Consider the following 21,452-nt stretch of genomic DNA (forward strand, 5'->3'; position numbering starts at 1 on the left):
AACAGGCTCCAGGCTCTGAGCCATCAGCCCAGAGCCCGACGCGGGGCTCGAACTCCCGGACCGCGAGATCGTGACCTGGCTGAAGTCGGACGCTGAACCGACTGCACCACCCAGGCGCCCCCCCTGTAATGTGTTTTGTGTAGCTAGTGTCTTCAAGCCAGAATTGATCAAGGTTTATCATTAAGTTAGAACAGCTCATTCCTTCTTTCCCCAACAAGTATTTAATCTAGCAGGGGTTTTTTGTTTGTTTGTTTATTTTGAGAGAGAGCACAAGTGGGGGGTGCAGAGAGAGAGCAAGAGAGAGCATATGAAACAGGCTGCACACTGTCAGCACAGAACCTGAGGTGGGGCTCGAACTCATGAACTGTGAGATCATGACTGAGCCAAAGTTGGATGCTTAATGGACTGAGCCACCCACATGCCCCTAACCTAGCAGGTTTTAGCAACTGTTGTTTGCCAACAAATAAAAGGAGTATTTAGTTAAGGAGTCAAATCCAAAAATACAGTAGTAGTCTAAAAAGAAAACCTTAGGGGAGCCTGGGTGGCTCAGTTGGTTGAGCATCGGACTTCGGCTCAGGTCATGATCTCGCAGTCTGTGGGTTCGAGCCCTGCGTCGGGCTCTGTGCTGACAGCTCAGAGCCTGGAGCCTGCTTCGGATTCTGTGTCTCCCTCTGTCTCTGCCCCAACCCCACTCATGCTCTGTTTCTCTCTCTCTCTCTCTTTCTCTGTCAAAAATAAACATTAAAAAAATTTTTTTTTAAAAGAAAACCTTAAGTCTTTGTAAACTGGGGTAGTCAAAAGAGGTTTAATCTGGATGTGTGACCATTAAGAGTAGAACTAAGATAGCAGATGTTAAAATTCCTTTAACTCCTAAACTTGTGCTTGACTGTTTAGATTTAATTAGGAAGCCACTACTGTTACTTATAAAAATAAATTGTTTTTTTGTTTTACAGTGGACAAATCAAACTAGCAGATTTTGGACTTGCTCGACTCTATAACTCTGAAGAGAGGTGAGGCATTCATCATTGCAAGTTGCAGTAACTTTCAGAATTCCCTAATTTTCTAAATATGTTACCACCTAGATTTTAGATAGTAGATTCTGTCTAAATTCTTGAATCAGCCTCAGACTGAAATAAATCAACCCAAATTAGAATGGAAGTTATTTTTTCATCTCTTACTCCTCCAGTTTACTTTTGAACTATTAGATTGTTAGGGAGCTGTTTTGACAATCCCATTTTCAATTGGCAGCTATTCCTCTTTGCATTTAATTTTACAAGTATTTTTTCATCAGAAGCCATTGTAAATTTATGTCATGGTGACTTTTTACATTTCAGTCGCCCTTATACAAACAAAGTCATCACCCTGTGGTATCGACCTCCAGAACTTCTGCTGGGAGAGGAGCGTTACACACCAGCTATTGATGTTTGGAGCTGTGGGTAAGCCTCTGTGCTTTTTCTTTTGTTTATAATTTATGTATTATTGAACTGGTATCTGTTTTCTCTCTACATTGGCTTTTGTAGCTTTTCTTTAAGTTTGAAAGGATGGGTATAAACTTTTAGCTAGAATTCAGGGAAATCTGTTGAATGTTTCCTCATCTTCTTTAAATTTTTATTTAGATATTCATTTATTTTTGGAGACAACATGTTTTTGTTTTTTTTTTTTTAATTTTTATTTATTTATTTTTGAGAGAGGGGGGAGGGAGAAAGGGAGCAAGCAGGGGAGGGGCAGAGAGACAGAGACACACAGAATCTGAAGCACGCTCCAGGCTCTGAGCTGTCAGCACAGAGCCCATCACGGGGCTTGAACCCACAAACTGAGATCATGACCTGAGCCAAAGTCGGATGCTTAACCAGCTGAGCTACCCAGGTGCCCTGAGACACGTTTTTTAAAACATTTCCTCAAAACATCTTTTTTTTTTTTTTTAACATCATTTGAATTCAGATCCAAATACATTCAAATAAAGTCCATAGATTGCAGTTGATTATCTCAAGTCTTTTAATTGTAGCTTCTCCTTCCATTTCTCTTGAGGTCCCCGCCACCCTCCCCCCACCCCCAGTAATTTCCTTAGTAGAAACTTTGTCATTTTTGTCTGTTCCCACAGTCTGAATTTTGTTGATTGCATCTTCACTGTGTTTTTTGTTTTAGCATGGTTTTCTATCCCTTTTATTTCCTGTAAATTGTAGGTGAATTTATGTTTGATTTTCAGTTATCCACTGACCCTGAAATTACTTCACAGGTGGTTTTGAGTACCTCTGGAAGTTTATAGTTAATGATACATCAAAGTTGGGGGTAGGTGGCAATAGGAGCCTCTGCCCAGAGTATAGTCAAGAACTAGGTATGTTATCTGTAGACAAGTTAAAAGCAATAAAACAATAGTTTGCTTTTATTATCATATTATACAGGCAATTCTAAACAATGCTTGATAAAATATTCATCCCTAACAGGGCAGATTTACACATACACATGCAGGCACGCACACACACACATGCCCCACTTTACATAATATACAATCTCTTTTTGAAATGTCAGCTATTAATGATCCACCTTCATTTATTCATTTGTGGTTGTTTGTGATGGTGATATTCTAATTATATTATTTCTTCCTGGAATAAAGATAACATTTACTTTACTAACCCTAGGTACGAGTCACATAGAAAAAGTTAGATATAAAGCTTTAATTCTCTCGTTTTACTCACCAGTTTTCAGTGTAATGAGGTAGTTTCCTAGTATCCTTCAAAGATGACCAAAGAGAGGGTTTGGGGTGGGTTTTTTTTGTTTGTTTGTTTCTGTTTTTTTAGTTTCATTATGAACTCATGGATTTAAACATGTTTTATATGTTTTAATCCATTACGGTTATCATCTTATTCCTATTCACATTTTTCAATCTTTGACCAGTGGGAGGGAGTTTAGTGGGTCCTTTCCACACAACTATAGTGTTTGATAGCCTTCCTTGTTTGCTGGTTCCAGGCTCATCCTATTCATTTCCTGCCCTAGACCTGAAATCAGCCATTCCTTTTAGTGGAAAATAATACTTAGGAGATAGTCTGTGTATTAGGAACATAGACATTTTAAATGGGCCATGTTAGTTGTTTCTGATACTGTATGATTTATGCATACACACTCTGTCCTTGACCTGCATACCTTAGAATTCTGACATATACTTGCCACTGGAGGTTATCACTTTTTCCTATTCATTCCCTCCTCTATTAATGTTAGTCTTTAAAACTGCAGGGGTTTTATTTCAAAATTCAAAAGGGTCAAAGAAAAGGAGAGCATAATTTCATTGGTAGCCTCCCCAATTGAAATGAAGCTTTAGTTAAATTTTACTGATTCAAGCTGGGTATGTTTGTGTTCTGGACTATTTGCTTTAACAGTATTAGCATTTAAATTGTCACAACTAGGCTCTAAAGTTAACGCCCCATTAAGATACACAGGGAAAGTTCATAGCTCTGTTGGTACTATTATTTCAGTGTGTGCAACCTGCCACCTCAGTGTAGTAGCAAAGTATTGATTACATAATAATATCTTCCCCACCAAAGAACTAGAACTGAAATAAAACACCAAAACACAACTTGGAAATTAAAATTATAGAAGATTAGGCTTTAAATAAAGCCCAGTAACTTCATTGAATTGAGATTTTGCTAGACTCTTGATGTGAGCTTGCTACTTTGGTGATTCGTGGAATTCTCTCTGAAGGAGAAACTAGAAAGACTGGTACAACGAATTATGTCTAGATTCTGAAAACCCACCTGGGTTGGTTGGTTTGTTTTTCTTTCTGCTTATTTTATCAGTTGTGACAACACTGTATTTGGAATTTGATTTAGCAGTTTATGTTGGAAACAATTAAACTTGACTTTTACTTTTCTATTTCTGGATAAGATTTGAGTGAATATGGAAGTGAGAATTTGTCATTTGAGGTTAACAAATGCTAATAGAAAGGTGCTAATAACTTTAAAAACTAGCTTTGTTCTGGGCGCCTGGGTGGCGCAGTCGGTTAAGCGTCCGACTTCAGCCAGGTCACGATCTCGAGGTCCGGGAGTTCGAGCCCCGCGTCAGGCTCTGGGCTGATGGCTCAGAGCCTGGAGCCTGTTTCCGATTCTGTGTCTCCCTCTCTCTCTGCCCCTCCCCCGTTCATGCTCTGTCTCTCTCTGTCCCAAAAATAAATAAAAGTTGAAAAAAAAATTTAAAAAAAAAACAAAAAAAAAACCAGCTTTGTTTTGCTTCTCAAATTTAGTCAAGCTAAAGAATTTCAAAGTAAAACTATAAATACTGCTTTTGTATTAGCAAATCTAATTTCAAAGCATAGGCCAGAGAAGAGATTCTTTGTCCATTTGTTTTCTTACTTTTCAAAAAACAAAATATTTTAGGCATACAAAAAAGTACAGAGTAGTCATGTAATTTTTTACATTTGTTTTAAATTTATCTTGATATGGGGGGGATGGGCTAAATAGGTGATTGAAATTAAGGAGTGCACTTGTGATAAGCACTGGGTGATGTATGGAACTGTTGAATTACTATATTGTACACCAGAAACTAATATAATAACACTGTATGTTAACTAGCTGGAATTAAAATTAAAACTAACTAACTAAATTAAATAAATAGATTTATTTTGATATAATTTCAAATATACAAGAGTTACTAGAAAGGGCAAAGAACGTTAGTATAGCTTTTATCCATATTCATTAAAATTTTTTAATCTTTCAGTTGAGGTATGCAATAAGCTGCATATGTTTAAAATGTACAATTGAAGTTTTGACATATTGTATACACTAGTGAAACCATCACCACAACCAAGACAAAAGTTTCCATGTGTTCCTTTGTAATCTCTCTCTTCTGTCCCACACTATCCTAGGCAACAACTGTTCTGCTTTCTATCACTATAGATTGATTTCCATTTCTGGAATTTTATACAAATGGAATCATACAGTATATGTTCTTTTTTCCCTTTTGCATCTTTTACTCAGCATAATTATTTTGAGATTTATTCGTTACATTCACTAAAATTTAGCATCTTGCCACATTTGCTTTTTATATTCATATGTTTATGTATGTGTATTTATATCATACAACATAAAGTATATAAATAGAATAAAATTGTGTATATGCACACATCTTTTTTCCAGAACTATTGAAAGTAGTTGTACATGTCATCCTCCTTACCATTTAATATTTAATGCACATTTCTTTTTTTTTTTTTAATGCGTATTCATTTTTGAGAGAGAGAGAGAGAGCATGTGCAGAGAGGGACAGAGAGGTAGACATAGAGTCTGAAGCAGGCTCCAGGCTCTGAGCTGTCAGCATAGAGCCCAATGTGGGGCTTGAACTCACGAACTGTGAGATCATGACCTGAGCTGAAGTCAGATGCTTAACTGACTGAGCCACCCAGGTGCCCCTTTAATGTACATTTCTTTTTTTTTTTTTAATTTTTTTTTTCAACGTTTATTTATTTTTGGGACAGAGAGAGACAGAGCATGAACGGGGGAGGGGCAGAGAGAGAGGGAGACACAGAATTGGAAACAGGCTCCAGGCTCTGAGCCATCAGCCCAGAGCCCGACGCGGGGCTCGAACTCCCGGACCGCGAGATCGTGACCTGGCTGAAGTCGGACGCTTAACCGACTGCGCCACCCAGGCGCCCCTAATGTACATTTCTTAAGAACAAAGATATTCTTATATAAAATCACAGTAGCATTATCAAATTCAGGAAATTTAACAATGATACACTATATTTTAAAGTAGTTTAGCTTACATTCCATGTTCTTACTTTTTCAGTACCCTAATAACATCCTGGAAACAATACCTCACCTGATAAAGGATTTGATCCAGTATCATGTATTACATTTAGTTCTCATTCTTTACTCTGAAATAGTTCCTTAACCTTTGTCTTTCATGTATATACATAAATTTTTTTAAATGTTTTATTTATTTTTTGAGAGAGAGAGAGAGAGACAGAGTGTGAGTGGGGGAGGAGCAGAGAGAGAGAGAGAAAGACGCACACACACACACACACACACACACACACACACACACACGGAATCCTAAGCAGGCTCTAGGCTCCAAGCTGTCAGCACAGAGCCTGATGTGGGGCTCAAACCCACAAACTGTGAGATCATGACCTGAGTCAAAGTTGGACGTTTAACCAACTTGAGATTCGATATATTTTTTTAATGTTTGTTTATTTATTTATTTAATGTTTATTTATTTTTGAGAGAGGGAGAGAACATGAGTGGGGGAGGGGCAGAGAGAGAAGGAGACAGAGGATCCAAAGTGGGCTCAATGCTGAGGGCAGAAAGCCCAGTCCAGGGCTCAAATTCACGAATGAGAGATCATGACCTGAGCCAGAGTCAGATGCTTAACTGACTGAGACTCCCAGATGCTCCGACACTTACATTTTGAAGGACAGACCAGCTACTATATAGGTTCATATTATGAAGTTTTGGCTGGAATATTGCATAAGTGTTCTTTTCAAGGTATCACATTTATACTTAAATGAACCCTGTTTCCTTCTTATTGATGATGTTAATTTTGTTCACTCAGTTAAGGTGTTGTCTTTTTTTTCCCACTAAATAGTTACTAGATTTCCTTTTGTAATTAAGTAATTTGTGGAGACATACCTGGGGACTTTGTAAATATGTATTATTTTGGAAGGCATTTGCAAAATGGAAAAAGCATTTAAGCATAATGTATTTGAAAGTCCTATTGAAACTGATTCTGGGTGATGACAATAAATGCTTCTTTACAAATACAGTGCCAAGAGGGCTATAGTATATTGCACATTCTACAGAGCAAATGAATGGAAAAAGCTAATCTCTTTATAGGAACTGCTGAGCATCCTTGTAAAATTGAAGTGTGGGTTTTTTAATGTTTATTTCCTTAATTTACAATGGAATTGGTAGAAAAGGACTCTGACTCATTTTCTTTGCTTGTAGACCGTCCTTTATAGATGGTAAAAGTTTGATCGCCTGGCAAATTTAAATTCTTAATACTGTCTATTCTCACCGCAAGAAATATTTTCTTTTTTTTTTATTTTATTTTATTTTTTAACATTTATTCATCTTTGAGAGGTGCCCAGAGAGAGACAGAGCATGAGCAGGGAAGGGGCAGAGAGAGGGAGACACAGAATCTGAAGCAGGCTCCAGGCTCTGAGCTGTCAGCACAGAGCCCGACGCGGGGCTCGAACTCACGAACCACGAGATCATGACCTGAGCTGAAGTTGGCTGCTCAACCGACTGAGCCACCCAGGCGCCCCAAGAAATATTTTTCTTTTACAAAATTCAGACACTGCAATTTGGGGCTTATTTACAACATGTAATATCAAATTCTGCCAGATATACTATAAAAATTTGAGACACACTTTAGGCTCCGGGGATTTCTCTCCTGACCTTTCAATTTTACTCTTTCTAGATGCATCCTTGGGGAACTGTTCACAAAGAAGCCTATTTTTCAAGCCAATCTGGAACTGGCTCAGCTAGAACTGATCAGGTACAGCTGTGCATGTGTTCTGAGTGCCCAGGTGTGATAGGTCATTTCATCCTCTAATTTCTAATACTTTTCAGTCATTCTACTAAAAGTTGACTTTATGCTTATATCCAAGTATTCTCAAGTCAGTATATATCCAAGTATATTCTCAGTCAGATTTACCACATATTTTATCATGGGCTATATATGTAAAGAAATTATATTCCTCCTTTTTAGGTCTTACTAAGGGTCTTAGTTTTTAGGTTCCCCCTTTTTAGACTTTTTAGGTCTTTGCATATTTTTTATTAGTTCTTCATATAAAAGCATGCCATTTTCAAGGTAGCTGTTTCATTCTTAGGTTAGATTAAGATGAGCTGTATTCAGCAAACATTTATTAAGCCTGTTCCATAACAAATTCCTTTTTTTGTTAAACTTTAAGGTTTAGAGATAAGTAAGATAGGTCCCTGCTTTCAGAGAGCTCAAAGTTTAGTAAGTGATACAGCATGTAAACAGATAATTATAAAATAGAACCTAAACTAGAGGATTTGGGGAAGGACGGGTTGTTTTAATCAATATAAGTAAAGAGAAGAATACAACAGGCTAATGTATACTTCTTTAAAGGTGGTGTATAACTCATTATTGTGCATTAAATTCAATTTTCTATCAAAATTTTTAGGCTCTCTTCTGCTAATTTTCCCTATAGGAACATTATATGACCAGCTCAGCACTTTGAAATTAATACTAACTGAACAGAACATAATTGATAATGAAAACCTTTATGGAGGTTTAAAAACATGTTTTACAGAATCAAGTATATGCATCATTTTGGACTATTTTGCCAGTATTTTCTCTTCATTATCTTGTAACCAGCTCTTTCTGTCCTATTCCTTCTGTCCTTAAAGCAGTGAGGTCAGGTTTTACCTTTCTGCATGCTCTCTAATTTAATAAGCTAAGATTCCCCAGACCTCGGGAGGTAATAATTTCTGCTTCTGTAATCTCCAGAATTCACAATGCTGACTCATTTACTTCTTGTTTTGGCTTTTTGCTTTGTTTTCAGTCGACTCTGTGGTAGCCCTTGTCCAGCTGTGTGGCCTGATGTTATCAAGCTGCCCTACTTCAATACCATGAAACCGAAGAAGCAATATAGAAGGCGTCTGCGAGAAGAATTCTCTTTGTGAGTTTGGCAAAAATGTACATCTGGTTTCTGTGTTTGGCTGGAGTTTAGACTTCACTTTCCTAGCTTAGGGAGTTAGTGTTGTCCCAACTTATGGCAGCACACCATAGGAAAACATTTTTTTTTTGAACAGTATATGAATTTTATCATAGTTTTGTTGTAATTTTCTCTTATGAAGGCTTTAGATGAAAAAATAAATTATTTTATTGTGAGGAATATATAAATTTTCTCATAGTCCTTTTGATATTCCCATAATAAAAAGAGAATGGAACTGCTGGCTTCATGTTTTTTACTTGTATTATATAGCACTGCATAAATCCTCTGTGGGAGCAGATCTGCTTGCTTGTTTAGCCAGCTTTTAGTTCCTTTTCCACAGTTTTACATGGAGGTGGAAATTCAGAGACCTTTGACCTAAGGTTATAGGTTTAAGAACTATGGGGTCATTGTGAACTTGTTCTTTCTTCCTTTCCACAGCATTCCTTCAGCAGCACTTGATTTACTGGACCACATGCTGACACTAGATCCTAGTAAACGTTGCACAGCTGAACAGACTCTACAGAGTGACTTCCTTAAAGATGTTGAGCTCAGCAAAATGGATCCTCCAGAGTAAGTGCTGGTGGCCAAGTAGTGATCCTAAACCCCCCACTAAACCTTAGGAGATGTGTAGCTCAAAATAATAGGTTTTTAGAAGGAACTGCAAATGGCTGAGTCCCAAACGGAGAGGTGCCCTTGAGTATTATGATTGATAAGAGGTTTTATTGCTTAATGTTTTTAAACAAGGAATACATTTAGATACGATATTTGTTCTAATTTGACTCAAACTATTTACTGCCCTGTACAGCCTCTTTAAAGTATTCCTTCTAGTTTTTGCTCTTACCTGTTCCATTTGCTTGAATCCCCCATGTCTGTGGTGACCATGTATATCCCACACTTGGCAAGGGCAGTTCTAATTTTAAATAGCTTGTTACTATTGGGTCATAGGTCCTGAATTATTTGATGTTGAAAATATCTTTGAACGTGTCTCTCTTTCATCAGAATCTTATGCATTTTCTGTATTCTGTAGGATCTTCTGAAGTTTTACTCTCATGTTTCACATTTGGCCAATAATGTGACATTGTATGACTGACAGCATTATAGTTTTCATGTCAGAGTTTTTGGGTGTTTTTTTCTTACATAGAGAAACTATGTATCTTAAATACACAGTATTTAAAGACGAGCGGGTAGTAACCACAAATCTGATTGTTCCAAAGAAATGTCCAAACTCATTTACTGCACTAGAATTTTGATACGTTGAATTTTGGCTTGAAATACATAAGCTTTTTACTAAAATTTGGGAGCTCTTATTATAGAGAGATTTTGGCTCTAGTAGTCTTTATTATAATAAGATTTTACTTTCCGGGACTGTTTGCATTATTGAGTATGAGGAAATGTGAAAATATATTAAATATATTAAAATATACTAATAAACTCCACAAATGAAAATACTGAGTCATGGAAATTCCATGGGTAGAAAGAAGAAAGAACCTATTTTTTGGTCCTCAAAGACCAAATAACCCATAAATTGATTTTACACAAAGGTGATTTAATTATACACTGCTTAAGTGGTTCACCACCTTGCCTGGACTTTTGTAGATATTAATAGGCTAGTCATCTCTGTCCTATCTATTCCAAACTGAAACTTGACCAATAAAGTTCTTCTTTATTCTTGTTATGCACAGCAAGAACAGTTATCAGACTTAACTCTTTGATTGGAATGTAGTTGTTTATATAGTAGGTGTGACTCTGATATTAGCAAGAGCCTCATTTCTCACTGTAGAAATCTGTTGGTCTTTTATTTCCTCAGACTACCATATGCCATGATTCCTTTTACATTGCTACTATCTGTTTACTAATATTTCTGGTTATTTTTATGTTATTCTTTCCATTTCCCTCAGCTCTTTGCCTTCCTATTTAAAAATTTTTTTTTAATGTTTTTATTTATTTTTGAGACAGAGAGAGACAGAGCATGAGCAGGGGAAGGGCAGAGAGAGAGGGAGACACAGAATCCAAAGCAGGCTCCAGGCTCTGAGCTATCAGCACAGAGCCTGACGCGAGGCTCAAACTCACGGACTGTGAGGTCATGACCTGAGCTGAAGTCGGACGCTTAACCAACTGAGTCACCCAGGCGCCCCTGCCTTCCTATTTTAATCTCTTCTTCCTCCATTCATTCACTGTCATTAGTCCCACACACATTTCCCCTTTGCTTTGTCTTTTGCAGCCTCCCCCACTGGCAGGATTGCCATGAATTGTGGAGTAAGAAACGGCGACGACAGAGACAAAGTGGTGTTGTGATAGAAGAGCCACCTCCATCCAAAGCCTCACGGAAAGAAACTACCTCAGGGACAAGTGCTGAGCCCGTGAAGAACAGCAGTCCAGCACCACCTCAGCCTGCTCCTGGCAAGGTGGAACCTGGGACTGGGGATGCAGTAGGTCAGTTCTGGGATGGAGGTTTTGTATTTTTATTAAAGACATTTGGTCAGTTTTTGATGATCAAGTGCAAGGGTGTGTCTGTCTGTCTGAGTTTTTAGCCACTGAAGCAATAAAGAAATGTCCCATCATTATGGGGAGGAGATAAACCAAGTTTATATATGGGGTTTAGAAAGTCTACAATGGATTATTTTTCTTTCCAGAAAGAGGGAATACTATATCTCAATTAGAAGTCAATTAGGTAAAGTTAGATCAGTAAGTTAGGTAAAGCAAATTTAAGGTTCATTTACCCATGGTTTTCTAACATGTAATTTGGAGCCCTGTTTATGTTTCATTTGAAAAGACCTTCTTAGAATCTGATCATTTAATCTTTATTTATTTTCGAGAAAGAGAGAGAGAGACAGAATGTGAGGTGGGGGAGGAACAGAGAGAGGGAGACACAGAATCCGAAGCAGGGTCCAGGCTCTGAGCTATCAGCACAGAGCCCGACGTGGGGCTCCAACTCACAAACCCCAAGTTTGTGACCTGAGCCAAAGTCGGACACTTAACTGACTGAGCCACCTAGGTGCCCCAGAATCTGATCATTTAAACCACAATTGTCGTTAAATGTAGTTAGTTCCATAGATGGAACTGATCTATGGAACATATTTGATCTAAATATATCCAAAACTGTGTAATAGTGAACTATTATAATAATAAAGTAGTTCTGTGGTACCATCAGTTTTTCTGAACTACAGGTATTCTTTCTGAGACTCACTTGCCCTTCCCTGTTCACCTACAACAGTGGTTTTCAACACTGGCTGCACTTGAGAATCATGTAGGAAGCTTTAAAAATAAACACTCCTGGGGCACCTGGGTGGCTCAGTTGGTTAAGCGGCCGACTTCAGCTCAGGTCGTGATCTCTCAGTCTGTGAGTTCGAGCCCCACGTTGGGCTCTGTGCTGACAACTCAGAGCCTGGAGCCTGTTTCGGATTCTGTGTCTCCCTCTCTCTGACCCTCCCCTGTTCATGCTCTGTCTCTCCCTGTCTCAAAAATAAATAAAACGTTAAAAAAAATTAAAAAAAAAAAAAGATAAAAATAAACACTCCTGAACAATTAATTGCCAGATATCTGGGAATGGGAACTGAAGCACCTGAACTTTACAATCTCTCCTAGTAATTCTAATGTACAGTAAGGGTTGTAAGTCACTGACATTGAAGAATACAGATAAAATGAAATCACTTTTACTCACAATACTGGGATGTTTTAGTTTGTTCCTGTATTTTTCAGTGAAAATCTAAAGAAAAACTGTCATGACAATGTGAGGCATGAAAAATGAGACATTCAAAATGAAGCTTCATATACTGAATATTGTAATTTGCTCTTGCCAGTTGAAGAAGGCAAAGGTCTTTACCCTGCCTCATCCTCTTATTTTGGCTCCACTGTCTCTCCTCCACAGGCCTCGGTGACATCACACAGCAGTTGAATCAAAGTGAATTGGCAGTGTTACTGAATCTGCTGCAGAGCCAAACCGACCTAAGCATCCCTCAAATGGCACAGCTGCTTAACATCCACTCCAACCCAGAGATGCAGCAGCAGCTGGAGGCCCTGAACCAGTCCATCAGTGCCCTAACGGAAGCCACTTCCCAGCAGCAGGACTCAGAGCCCATGGCCCCAGAGGAGTCTTTGAAGGAGGCACCTCCTGCCCTAGTGGTCCAGCCTTCAGCAGAACAGACAACCTCTGAGGCTTCAAGCACACCAGCTGACATGCAGAATATGTTGGCAGTTCTTTTGAGTCAGCTGATGAAAACCCAGGAGCCAGCAGGCAGCCTGGAGGAAAACAACAGTGACAAGAACAGTGGGCCACAGGGGCCCCGAAGAACTCCCACAATGCCACAGGAGGAGGCAGCAGGTAAACAGACCGGTCATGAATCTCATTGAGCTCAGGTGCTGTTGATCCTCTTAAAAATCTCTTTAACATTTTCTTTTTCACATCAATGGCCTCAGTTTCAGTTTTCTGTAACCTAGTCTACAGGAGAACATAGCACCCAATGATGATGTATTTCTTGCCCAGCTTCTATTTAAGTCTCAAAGCTTCTCAAAGCACCTTCCATATACTGATGGTTTTTCCATTTTCTAGGAGGTAGGTAAGTAAAGCCTCTGTTCTAACTCAAAGAAACCACAATCATAGCTAGTGATACATCTTGAACTACTGTGTGAATACTGGCCAACTAGTACTAGCACTTGAAAATCTGCGTTCCAAATAAACCATCATCAGATTGCACAGATAGTCGATTTTACTCTAGTGTAGTGGATACGGGATACCAATCTTGCCTGAAAGATATAGTCAAGAAAACTCTAATAAAATGCCATTGTTAATCTCCTGAAGAATAATTTGGAAATCTTGGTAGATAAGTGTAACACCACACATTCCATTCCAAAAAATAATAGCATGTAAAAATGCTTTCTAAAAATCTGTGCTCCTGAAAGACAATTGAATGGACCGCAAATTAGGAAGTGAGCATTACATAAAAATCTGAACAAAGGAAATAAATATGTTATACCTTGACCTGACATGACCACAGCATGCAATTTTATTAGAGGAAAGAAAAGTTTAAATTTTCTAATTCTGATTTACAGTCTGGTTTGCAAAATGTTTACTTATCTGAAAGTGTTTTCAACTCCTTGGATATTTTCGCTGTCCATGAAGACCCCATGAATTGGGGAATAAGAAGAGGCACGAGGGCTGATGAGGTACACTAACCTTCAACTTTAGGTCGTCCTACATTCACATTTCATACAGGATGGTGCAGAAAGTATATGCCTTATTTTCACTGGTATACCAATACATAAGCTATTTTTCATATGTAAGTCTTTTTAAAACTGGAAGGTAACATAAATAAAATTAACCCCTTTACTTTACAAATAGGGAAACTGCAATCCAGGGAGTTTAAATAAGCCTGCCTATGATCTCAGCTGAAACCATATTATTGGAAGAAGCAGAATAGAACCTGTGTACTTTTCTTAATATGTTTCTTTTTAATGTGTTTTTTAATTCACTTTGTTACTCTGTCATAACTGATTCCAATTGCTTTTAAGAGACTCTAGGACATGGAATAACAGAGAAAGCTAATCTAGAGTTAAAGCAGGCCTCTTTGTCTCATCTCCCACACCCTCTTCTTCTTCCCCACCCCAGCAGAATTCAGCTATAATCAAAATACGTTAAAGAAGTCATTCAAATTAAATAGTATAGTGATTGAAAGAAATTCACCCAATAATTGAGCCAACAAGGGTGAGATTGAACTAAAATTAAGACCTGGCCTGTGGCCAGAAATTGTTGGATTTGCTTTTTAGGGAAGAGTAAAAATACCACTCCTAATTATTAGTCACCCCTGGATTATCCAGTTCTATGTCTCCTCTTCTTGTTGCTCCCCGGCTGCCTCACACTTGGCCATTTTATTACTCATTAGCACTTCCACCAGAGGGCAGACTGAATAAGCCAGAGAAGGTGAAAATCTATCACTTTAGCTACTCTTTACTTGTATGGGGAAAGGGTTATGGTTGAAATCTAATGAGTCAATTGAAAATTTTAAGTTATATTTGTACATTTCTTTAATACCTCCCTCGAATAGTACAGACTGTTAAGAATTGGCAATATTGTTTGCACTAGATCTTAACAATAGTGTGATTTTTAAAATGTGATCTTTTAACTCCTTTAAGAAGTTTTATTTACTTCAATAGTCATTTACAGTCTGTCTCCTTTTCTACTTTGAGATAGTTCTCATCCTCTCATACATGTGAATTTGAGCTCAAGAAGTAGTTCTATTGAAATACAGCTAGATTAAAAGGCAAAGTTTAAATATGAAAAGTAGTATAGCTGAAAGAGTAAGTTTAGCTTTGATCACTTTTACAGTTAGGCATTTTTAAAGTTGTTTGCCATCAATATTTTAAAAAAAATAACCATAGTGTTTTATTTTATGTATAGTCCAAAAATACATTTAAATATAACTGGTACTGAGATATTCTTATGTAGTGAGAAACATACTATTGACAGCAATAAACTCTGAAATCTATAGGAGTTTGTAGTCCAGTTAGCTCTCCTTTTTCAGCATGTCATCTTTCCAGTTGTGAGTTTTCTATAGCTGATTTTTTGTCTTTAAATTAATTTTTACCTACCACCTAGTTAACCAGTCAATATGTCAACAAGCAACTTGGGTGGGTACTGTATACAGGGTGTCCAACTCATCTCAGTTCCATCCTGGTTTTAAAACTGAAAGTCGGCAACCTGAAAACCCGCTCAGTCCCAGGCAAATTGGGACTGTTGGCCACCCACTTGTATGTTACATATAGCACCTGACCTCATCCTTCCACAACACAATGTTATAATATTATGTTTTCAGACTGCTTTCATCTGCATGCTAAGTAAATACATACTTTTCTGATTGTCTTTGCAAAATATAATTGTGGTTAAATATGCTACCAAACTACTTTATAACTAAAAATTATTTTGGCTTGTCTGAGTAATGACTTTCATATCACTAGCTCAGATAATAAAGAATTAACTATATGGATATTTAAAAATATGGTTCCATAGGGAACAGAAACATCAGTCATTTGGAAGATATCCCAAAACATGAAACCTTTTCTTCAGCAGAGTAACTCCCAACTCTTAAAAAGCACTGTTCTGATTGTACTTGGTTTTGTATGTTCTCAAACTCACGCCGTTTTACATCCCTACTCTCCTGCCTTGGCAGTAGTTACCATACAGTGATTGCCATGCTTAGGCAAATTTAGCCAGCAGGTGGGGGTGTGTGGGGAGTGGTTCAAGAAAGACAAAAGATCCTTGGAAAGACATAGTGTAGTATAAGTTCAGTACATTTCTAAATACTTAGTTTTGTCACCGTCTCCAAGATAAACATGTTTATCAGCAGCCCATTCTGCATGACATTGCTGTAGTGATTTTTTTCATAGCATGGAAAAAATGCAGGAGGTTGGAAAACAAAATAGAAAATTATGATAGATTACTTTAGTCTTTATAATTATTGTAACAGGAAACTGAATGACAGAATGGTGGTTAATCCCTTTCTTCCGAATGTGATTATGGGGAGAGGGGACTGAAGTTTGGAGAAGCAAGTGTATATTTATACATGACGGTAATGAAAGGTTTTTATTTCATCTCTCTTGTATATTCTTTAAATTCTATTTCAGGTGTTAACCTTATATCATCAAATGTTCTGTAAAATGCATTAGCTAAGTCCATGCAAGGTCTCCTGTTGTACAGCAAGATTTTGTGCTAGAAATGTGACCACAGCATGTGTATTGTTTCCTCTCATCTTCCTTCTTTCTACTTTATTTTCATTAATGTTTTGATCCAACAGCAAAAAGGGGCGGGGAGGCTGCCTACAGCCTACATATTAGAACAGTTCCTTAAGGAAGGAAATGGAGGAAATCTCAGACAAAAATCAGGACAATCATTTGAAACATATGATCTTTTTTACACCAGCTGTTAGATTCAGAATGCAACTGTTTTATTTTAACCACTTGATTTTATTTATAAATTGCAATTTCCTGATCCCAAGATTTTATTCTTTATATATATTTGGTTGCTTGTATTGCTATTTGTTTATGTTGGGCAGCGTGTGTGTATGTGTGTGTGTGTTTGTGTTTATAATCACATGTGATTTTTAAGATGGTGTTTAAAAGAAGTAACCCTTCCACAGCATGTCCTCCTCACATTCTTCCACCAGAGAAGAGGCCCCCTGAGCCCCCCGGACCTCCACCGCCGCCACCTCCACCCCCTCTGGTTGAAGGCGATCTTTCCAGCGCCCCCCAGGAGTTGAACCCAGCCGTGACAGCCGCCTTGCTGCAACTTTTATCCCAGCCTGAAGCAGAGCCTCCTGGCCACCTGCCACATGAGCACCAGGCCTTGAGACCAATGGAGTACTCCACCCGACCCCATCCCAACAGGACTTACGGAAACACTGATGGGCCTGAAACAGGGTTCAGTGCCACTGACACTGATGAACGCAACTCTGGTCCAGCTTTGACAGAATCCTTGACCCAGACCCTGGTGAAGAACAGGACCTTCTCAGGCTCTGTGAGCCACCTTGGGGAGTCCAGCAGTTACCAGGGCACAGGGTCAGTGCAGTTCCCAGGGGACCAGGACCTCCGTTTTGCCAGGGTCCCCTTAGCATTACACTCAGTGGTCGGGCAACCATTCCTGAAGGCTGAGGGAAGCAGCAACTCTGTGGTACATGCAGAGACCAAATTGCAGAACTATGGGGAGCTGGGGCCAGGAACCACTGGGGCCAGCAGTTCAGGAACAGGCCTAAACTGGGGGGGCCCAGCTCAGTCTTCTGCTTATGGAAAACTCTATCGGGGACCTACAAGAGTCCCGCCAAGAGGGGGAAGAGGGAGAGGAGTTCCTTACTAACCCAGAGACTTCAGTGTCCTGAAAGATTCCTTCCCTATTCATCCTTCCATCCAGTCCTCTGAAACATTAATGAAATCATTTGCCAGAGCGAGGTAATCATCTGCATTTGGCTACCGCAAAGCTGTCTGTTGTATTCCTTGCTCACTTGCTACTAGCAGGCGACTTATAAAATGATGTTGGCACCAGTTCCCCCTGGATGGGCTACAGCCAGAACAGTTCAACTCTACCTAGTAGATAATAAGTAGAGAATGTGGAGAGGGTCATTAAATTGAAAAGTAAATGTTTTATTAGTTCATTTGCCTGCACTTCTTGAGCAGAAGAAAAGGAGAACAGTTTCAATTTTGAGATGGCTCAGGAGAGGCTCTCTTTAGGTTTTTTTTAAATTTGGGGATTTTTTTTATGATTCCTTTTGAATTTTTTTTATTTTTTGTTTTTTGCTTTTTTTTTTTCCGTTTTGTTTTCATTTAAAGATAATAGTGTTCACAAAATTTGAGATACTCTTAGGCTTTTGCTATAAGGGAAACAGAGTGACTGGCTGATTTAAATAAATGTTTCCTTCCTCTCCACCATCTCACATTTTTGCTTTCAAGTGAACTTTTTTTCCCCATTGAGCATCTTGAACATACCTTTTTTCCAAATAAATTACTCATCCATGAAGTTTGTTCTGCTTTGACAAAAAGACATGCCCCTCTCCCTGCACAGGACGCAGGTTGTAGAAAGAGGCATTCTTGGGCATGTAGGTAGATTTACCCCATCTCTTCCCTTTTTTACCACATCTTTAAAGAGTTTCTCATTCTCTCTCTCTCTGTCTCTCTCTGTCTCTCTGTCTCTCTTTTTCTCTTTTTGAGGCATTTGTTTGGAAAAAAATTAATCGTTGAGATGCCCAAGAACCTGGGATAATTCTTTACTTTTTTTTTTTGAAATAAACGAAAGGAAATTCAAACTCCTATATGTTCTCTGTAACTTTTCAATTCTAAAATGTTTTGTTTTTTTTTTAAACCACGTTCTGATGGTGAAGTTGATTTATAAATGCAGACAGCCTAGGACTTGCTGCTGAGCTGGGGTTAGAGATGATGCCTCCATACCTAGAGGGCTAGTAAGAGCAGTTACCATACTGTTTACACATATATTTTTGTCAAAAAAACAAAAAACAAAAAACAAAACAAAACCTTTGAAACAGAGCATTGTAATATTGTCAAAAGAAATACATGGAATATACATGAAAATACATGGAAATGTAACTTAGTTTAGGGTGGATATTTTTCTGAAGATCTATCAATATCTGAGACCTTTTTTAAAAAATAATTTTAAAAGAGCAGACCATGAGAAAGAACAGTATTGACATATACACATCTCAGCATGTATATCCTGCCAATTCTTTTAGGGAGTTTCCTCTGGAGAGATTTGATTTTGGTTTTATTTTTGGTAAAAGGGGTAAATGACTTCATGGCAAGAATTTTGCCTTATTATAAACAGGAAATGGAAAATGGAAAGGCTTTCAGGGTGGGATAACTTGGGAGGCTTCTCATTCTGGCTTCCATTTCTATGTGAATACCAGCATATAAGGTGTTTTAAAAACCTACACATTCATATAAATTCTCTGCACAGACTTAGGCCTTTGTGAAACATAGATTAGGGCCCCTTTACAAAGAAAAGGCAAACATGCTTCAGCATCTTTGAGAATAGTTTTCAGAACTCAAGTGAAGTTTTGTGTTTCAATGCCAAGTTCTTATATTAAAAAATAAAAACTACTTGTAAGAGAAAGGTGCACTAATAAAAAAAAAAACTTTATAAAGAAATGAAAGAAGAACCCTCTTCAGATACTTACATGAAGACTATTTTCCCCTGTTACTGAAATAGGTAGATATCCGGTGTGTGTATTTCTTTATTATTCTCTGGGTTTTGGTCTGGCCTTGCCCTCAGGGGCAAACATTGATTAGAAAAAGAACCTTCTAGCCATTTTGGCATTGATGGCTTTTTATACCAGTGTGTCCAATTAGATTTGCTAGGCTCACTGACATGCTATTGGAAAATTCCATTAAAGTTCATCTGAACATTTTGTCTGTTGACTTCTTAGTCCTCAGACATGGGCCTTTGTATTTTAGAATATTTGAATTTGAGGCATTGGGCCCCACTCCCATTTTTGATTAAAGAACTTAAGCCTGTGATACTTTCAAAAGTATCTATTCATAGTGAAAATAATTGGTCTCCCATCAAATATGAATAAAATTCTCTCTATATTTTAATTATATTTTGGTTATCAGCAATCATTAATAATGTTTTTCCTCCCCCCTTCCCACCCCTTATTTTAATTATGCCAAATATTCTAAATAATATACTTAAGTCTCCCTTCCCCCATCCCTACTACTAGGGAAAGGGGTGAGTGTATGTATGGATGTGTGTATGTGTATGTATGATCCCATCTCACCTCCTATCCCCATTTGGGGAGTCTAGCCTTTACAATGAAAAAAAAAGTTTGGTAATTTTGACTATTTCTAAAGGCAGAGGAAAAAAGAAACTCAAATATCCTGGAATCTGTGGAGAAAGAAAAGGTATTTGTTAATTTTTCAGCTATGTTACCTATAAATGTGATAGAAGTAAAGTTTTGGCAGAATTTCAACTTGACTGTTAGAAATTTACAAACCCAATTATACTCAAAAGTGGTTTTTGTTTTGTTTTAATTGTACCATGGGAGATAATAAGTCTATTAAATACATTATTTTGAACAGATGAGAAATCTGATTCTGTTCATGATTGAGAGCAAAACTGGTTTGACCATGATCATTTTTGTAGTTTTGAAAACAAATTTGTTGGAGCCAGTTTCCTTAGTTTTTTTTCAACTGTCCATAGGGATGATAAGGATTGGAAAATGACATCAAATCTATACATTTGAAAGCAGGGCAGTAGCACAAATTTGTAAGTAGGATTTTTTTTCGTTAGCTTATGCCATAGACATCACCCAGCCAGTGTGTGTGTGTGTGTGTGTGTGTGTGTGTGTGTGTGTGTGTGTAATATGCATATATAGTTACAGTACTAAAATGGTTACCAGCAGGTTTTGAGAGAGAATGCTGCACCAGAAAAGTGTCAGTTGCCACCTCATTCTCCCTGATTTAGGTTCCTGACACTGTATTCCTTCTCTCTCTTGTTTTTGCCCCACATCGGGTGTATCTTGTCTATGTACAGATATTTTGTAATATATTAAATTTTTTTCTTTCAGTTTATAAAAATGGAAAGTGGAGATTGGAAAATTAAATATTTCCTGTTACTATACCACTTTTGCTCCATTGCATTTACTTCTTAACCTGTAGCCTCTGAGCAGATCTAATTGTGTACAAAGAGCTTTTTCCTTTACTTTATCTTAGGAATGCTTTGTCTCAGAATCTCTGTAGTCTCATAAAATACAAAAAAAAAAAAAAAAAGTTCTCAGGGTTTGAAGAGGTGCTTCAAAACACTAGACTAGGAATTAGAGAAGAAAAAAAGTTGGGGAAAACTGTAAGATGTGATTTTTTTTTTTTTTTAAGTAGAAATAGTTACACAAATGATGGTGCCAGGCCATCAAAAGAGTTGAGTCTTGTGTACCCTGGCTCCTCCTGAAAGGAGAGGTAATGGGTTTGAGTTCAACTTGTCAATGGAAGTTGGTAAGAGGCTGTTTAGACCAAAGAATAATCTCTTAAAACCATAACCACCCCAACCAGTTCCTATGTTACCATGAGTAGGGTAGGCATGGAGATTAGTGTTCCTAGCTCCGTTGAGATTCCTGATGTGTTGCCAATCCAGGAAACGAGTCAAAGTTGTTTATAAGGGTAAAATTCTATTATCTCCAAAATCTTTCCTATCTCCACCTGAGGACAGAATTGCTTTCCCTTCTCTTTCACGATTTAGGATACTAAGAACTAAATTTTCCCTTGTGTGTGCTGCAGTCCTGCTAGTCATGACATAAGT

The 21,452-nt window shown here is 37.9% G+C and overlaps 1 protein-coding gene across 12 annotated transcripts in view; it reads left to right on the top strand.

Annotated features, from left to right (window-relative positions):
* CDK12 (cyclin dependent kinase 12) overlaps positions 1-21,452 on the top strand; it is a 79,841-nt gene that overhangs the window by 28,814 nt on the left and 29,575 nt on the right. For 8 of the 12 annotated variants that reach the window (XR_006962354.1, XR_006962353.1, XR_006962352.1 and 5 more), the window contains exons 7-14: positions 954-1,010; positions 1,335-1,436; positions 7,405-7,482; positions 8,516-8,632; positions 9,107-9,238; positions 10,890-11,101; positions 12,537-12,989; positions 16,798-17,215. Coding sequence is in view for 7 of the 12 variants with exons in the window: in XM_047081190.1 (XP_046937146.1) it covers positions 954-1,010; positions 1,335-1,436; positions 7,405-7,482; positions 8,516-8,632; positions 9,107-9,238; positions 10,890-11,101; positions 12,537-12,989; positions 16,798-17,215 (1,569 nt within the window). In the remaining 5 variants the exon portion in view is untranslated. Of the gene's footprint in view, positions 1-953; positions 1,011-1,334; positions 1,437-7,404; positions 7,483-8,515; positions 8,633-9,106; positions 9,239-10,889; positions 11,102-12,536; positions 12,990-16,797; positions 19,762-21,452 lie in introns of those variants that run through there. The other 4 variants (XM_047081185.1, XM_047081186.1, XM_047081187.1 and 1 more) reach the window with 3 other exon arrangements.

The sequence above is a fragment of the Lynx rufus genome, unplaced genomic scaffold, assembly GCF_022079265.1.
Source record: "Lynx rufus isolate CCGP_SWC_20201006 ecotype Redwood Valley unplaced genomic scaffold, mLynRuf1.p SCAF_18, whole genome shotgun sequence".
NCBI classification, from domain to species: domain Eukaryota; kingdom Metazoa; phylum Chordata; class Mammalia; order Carnivora; family Felidae; genus Lynx; species Lynx rufus.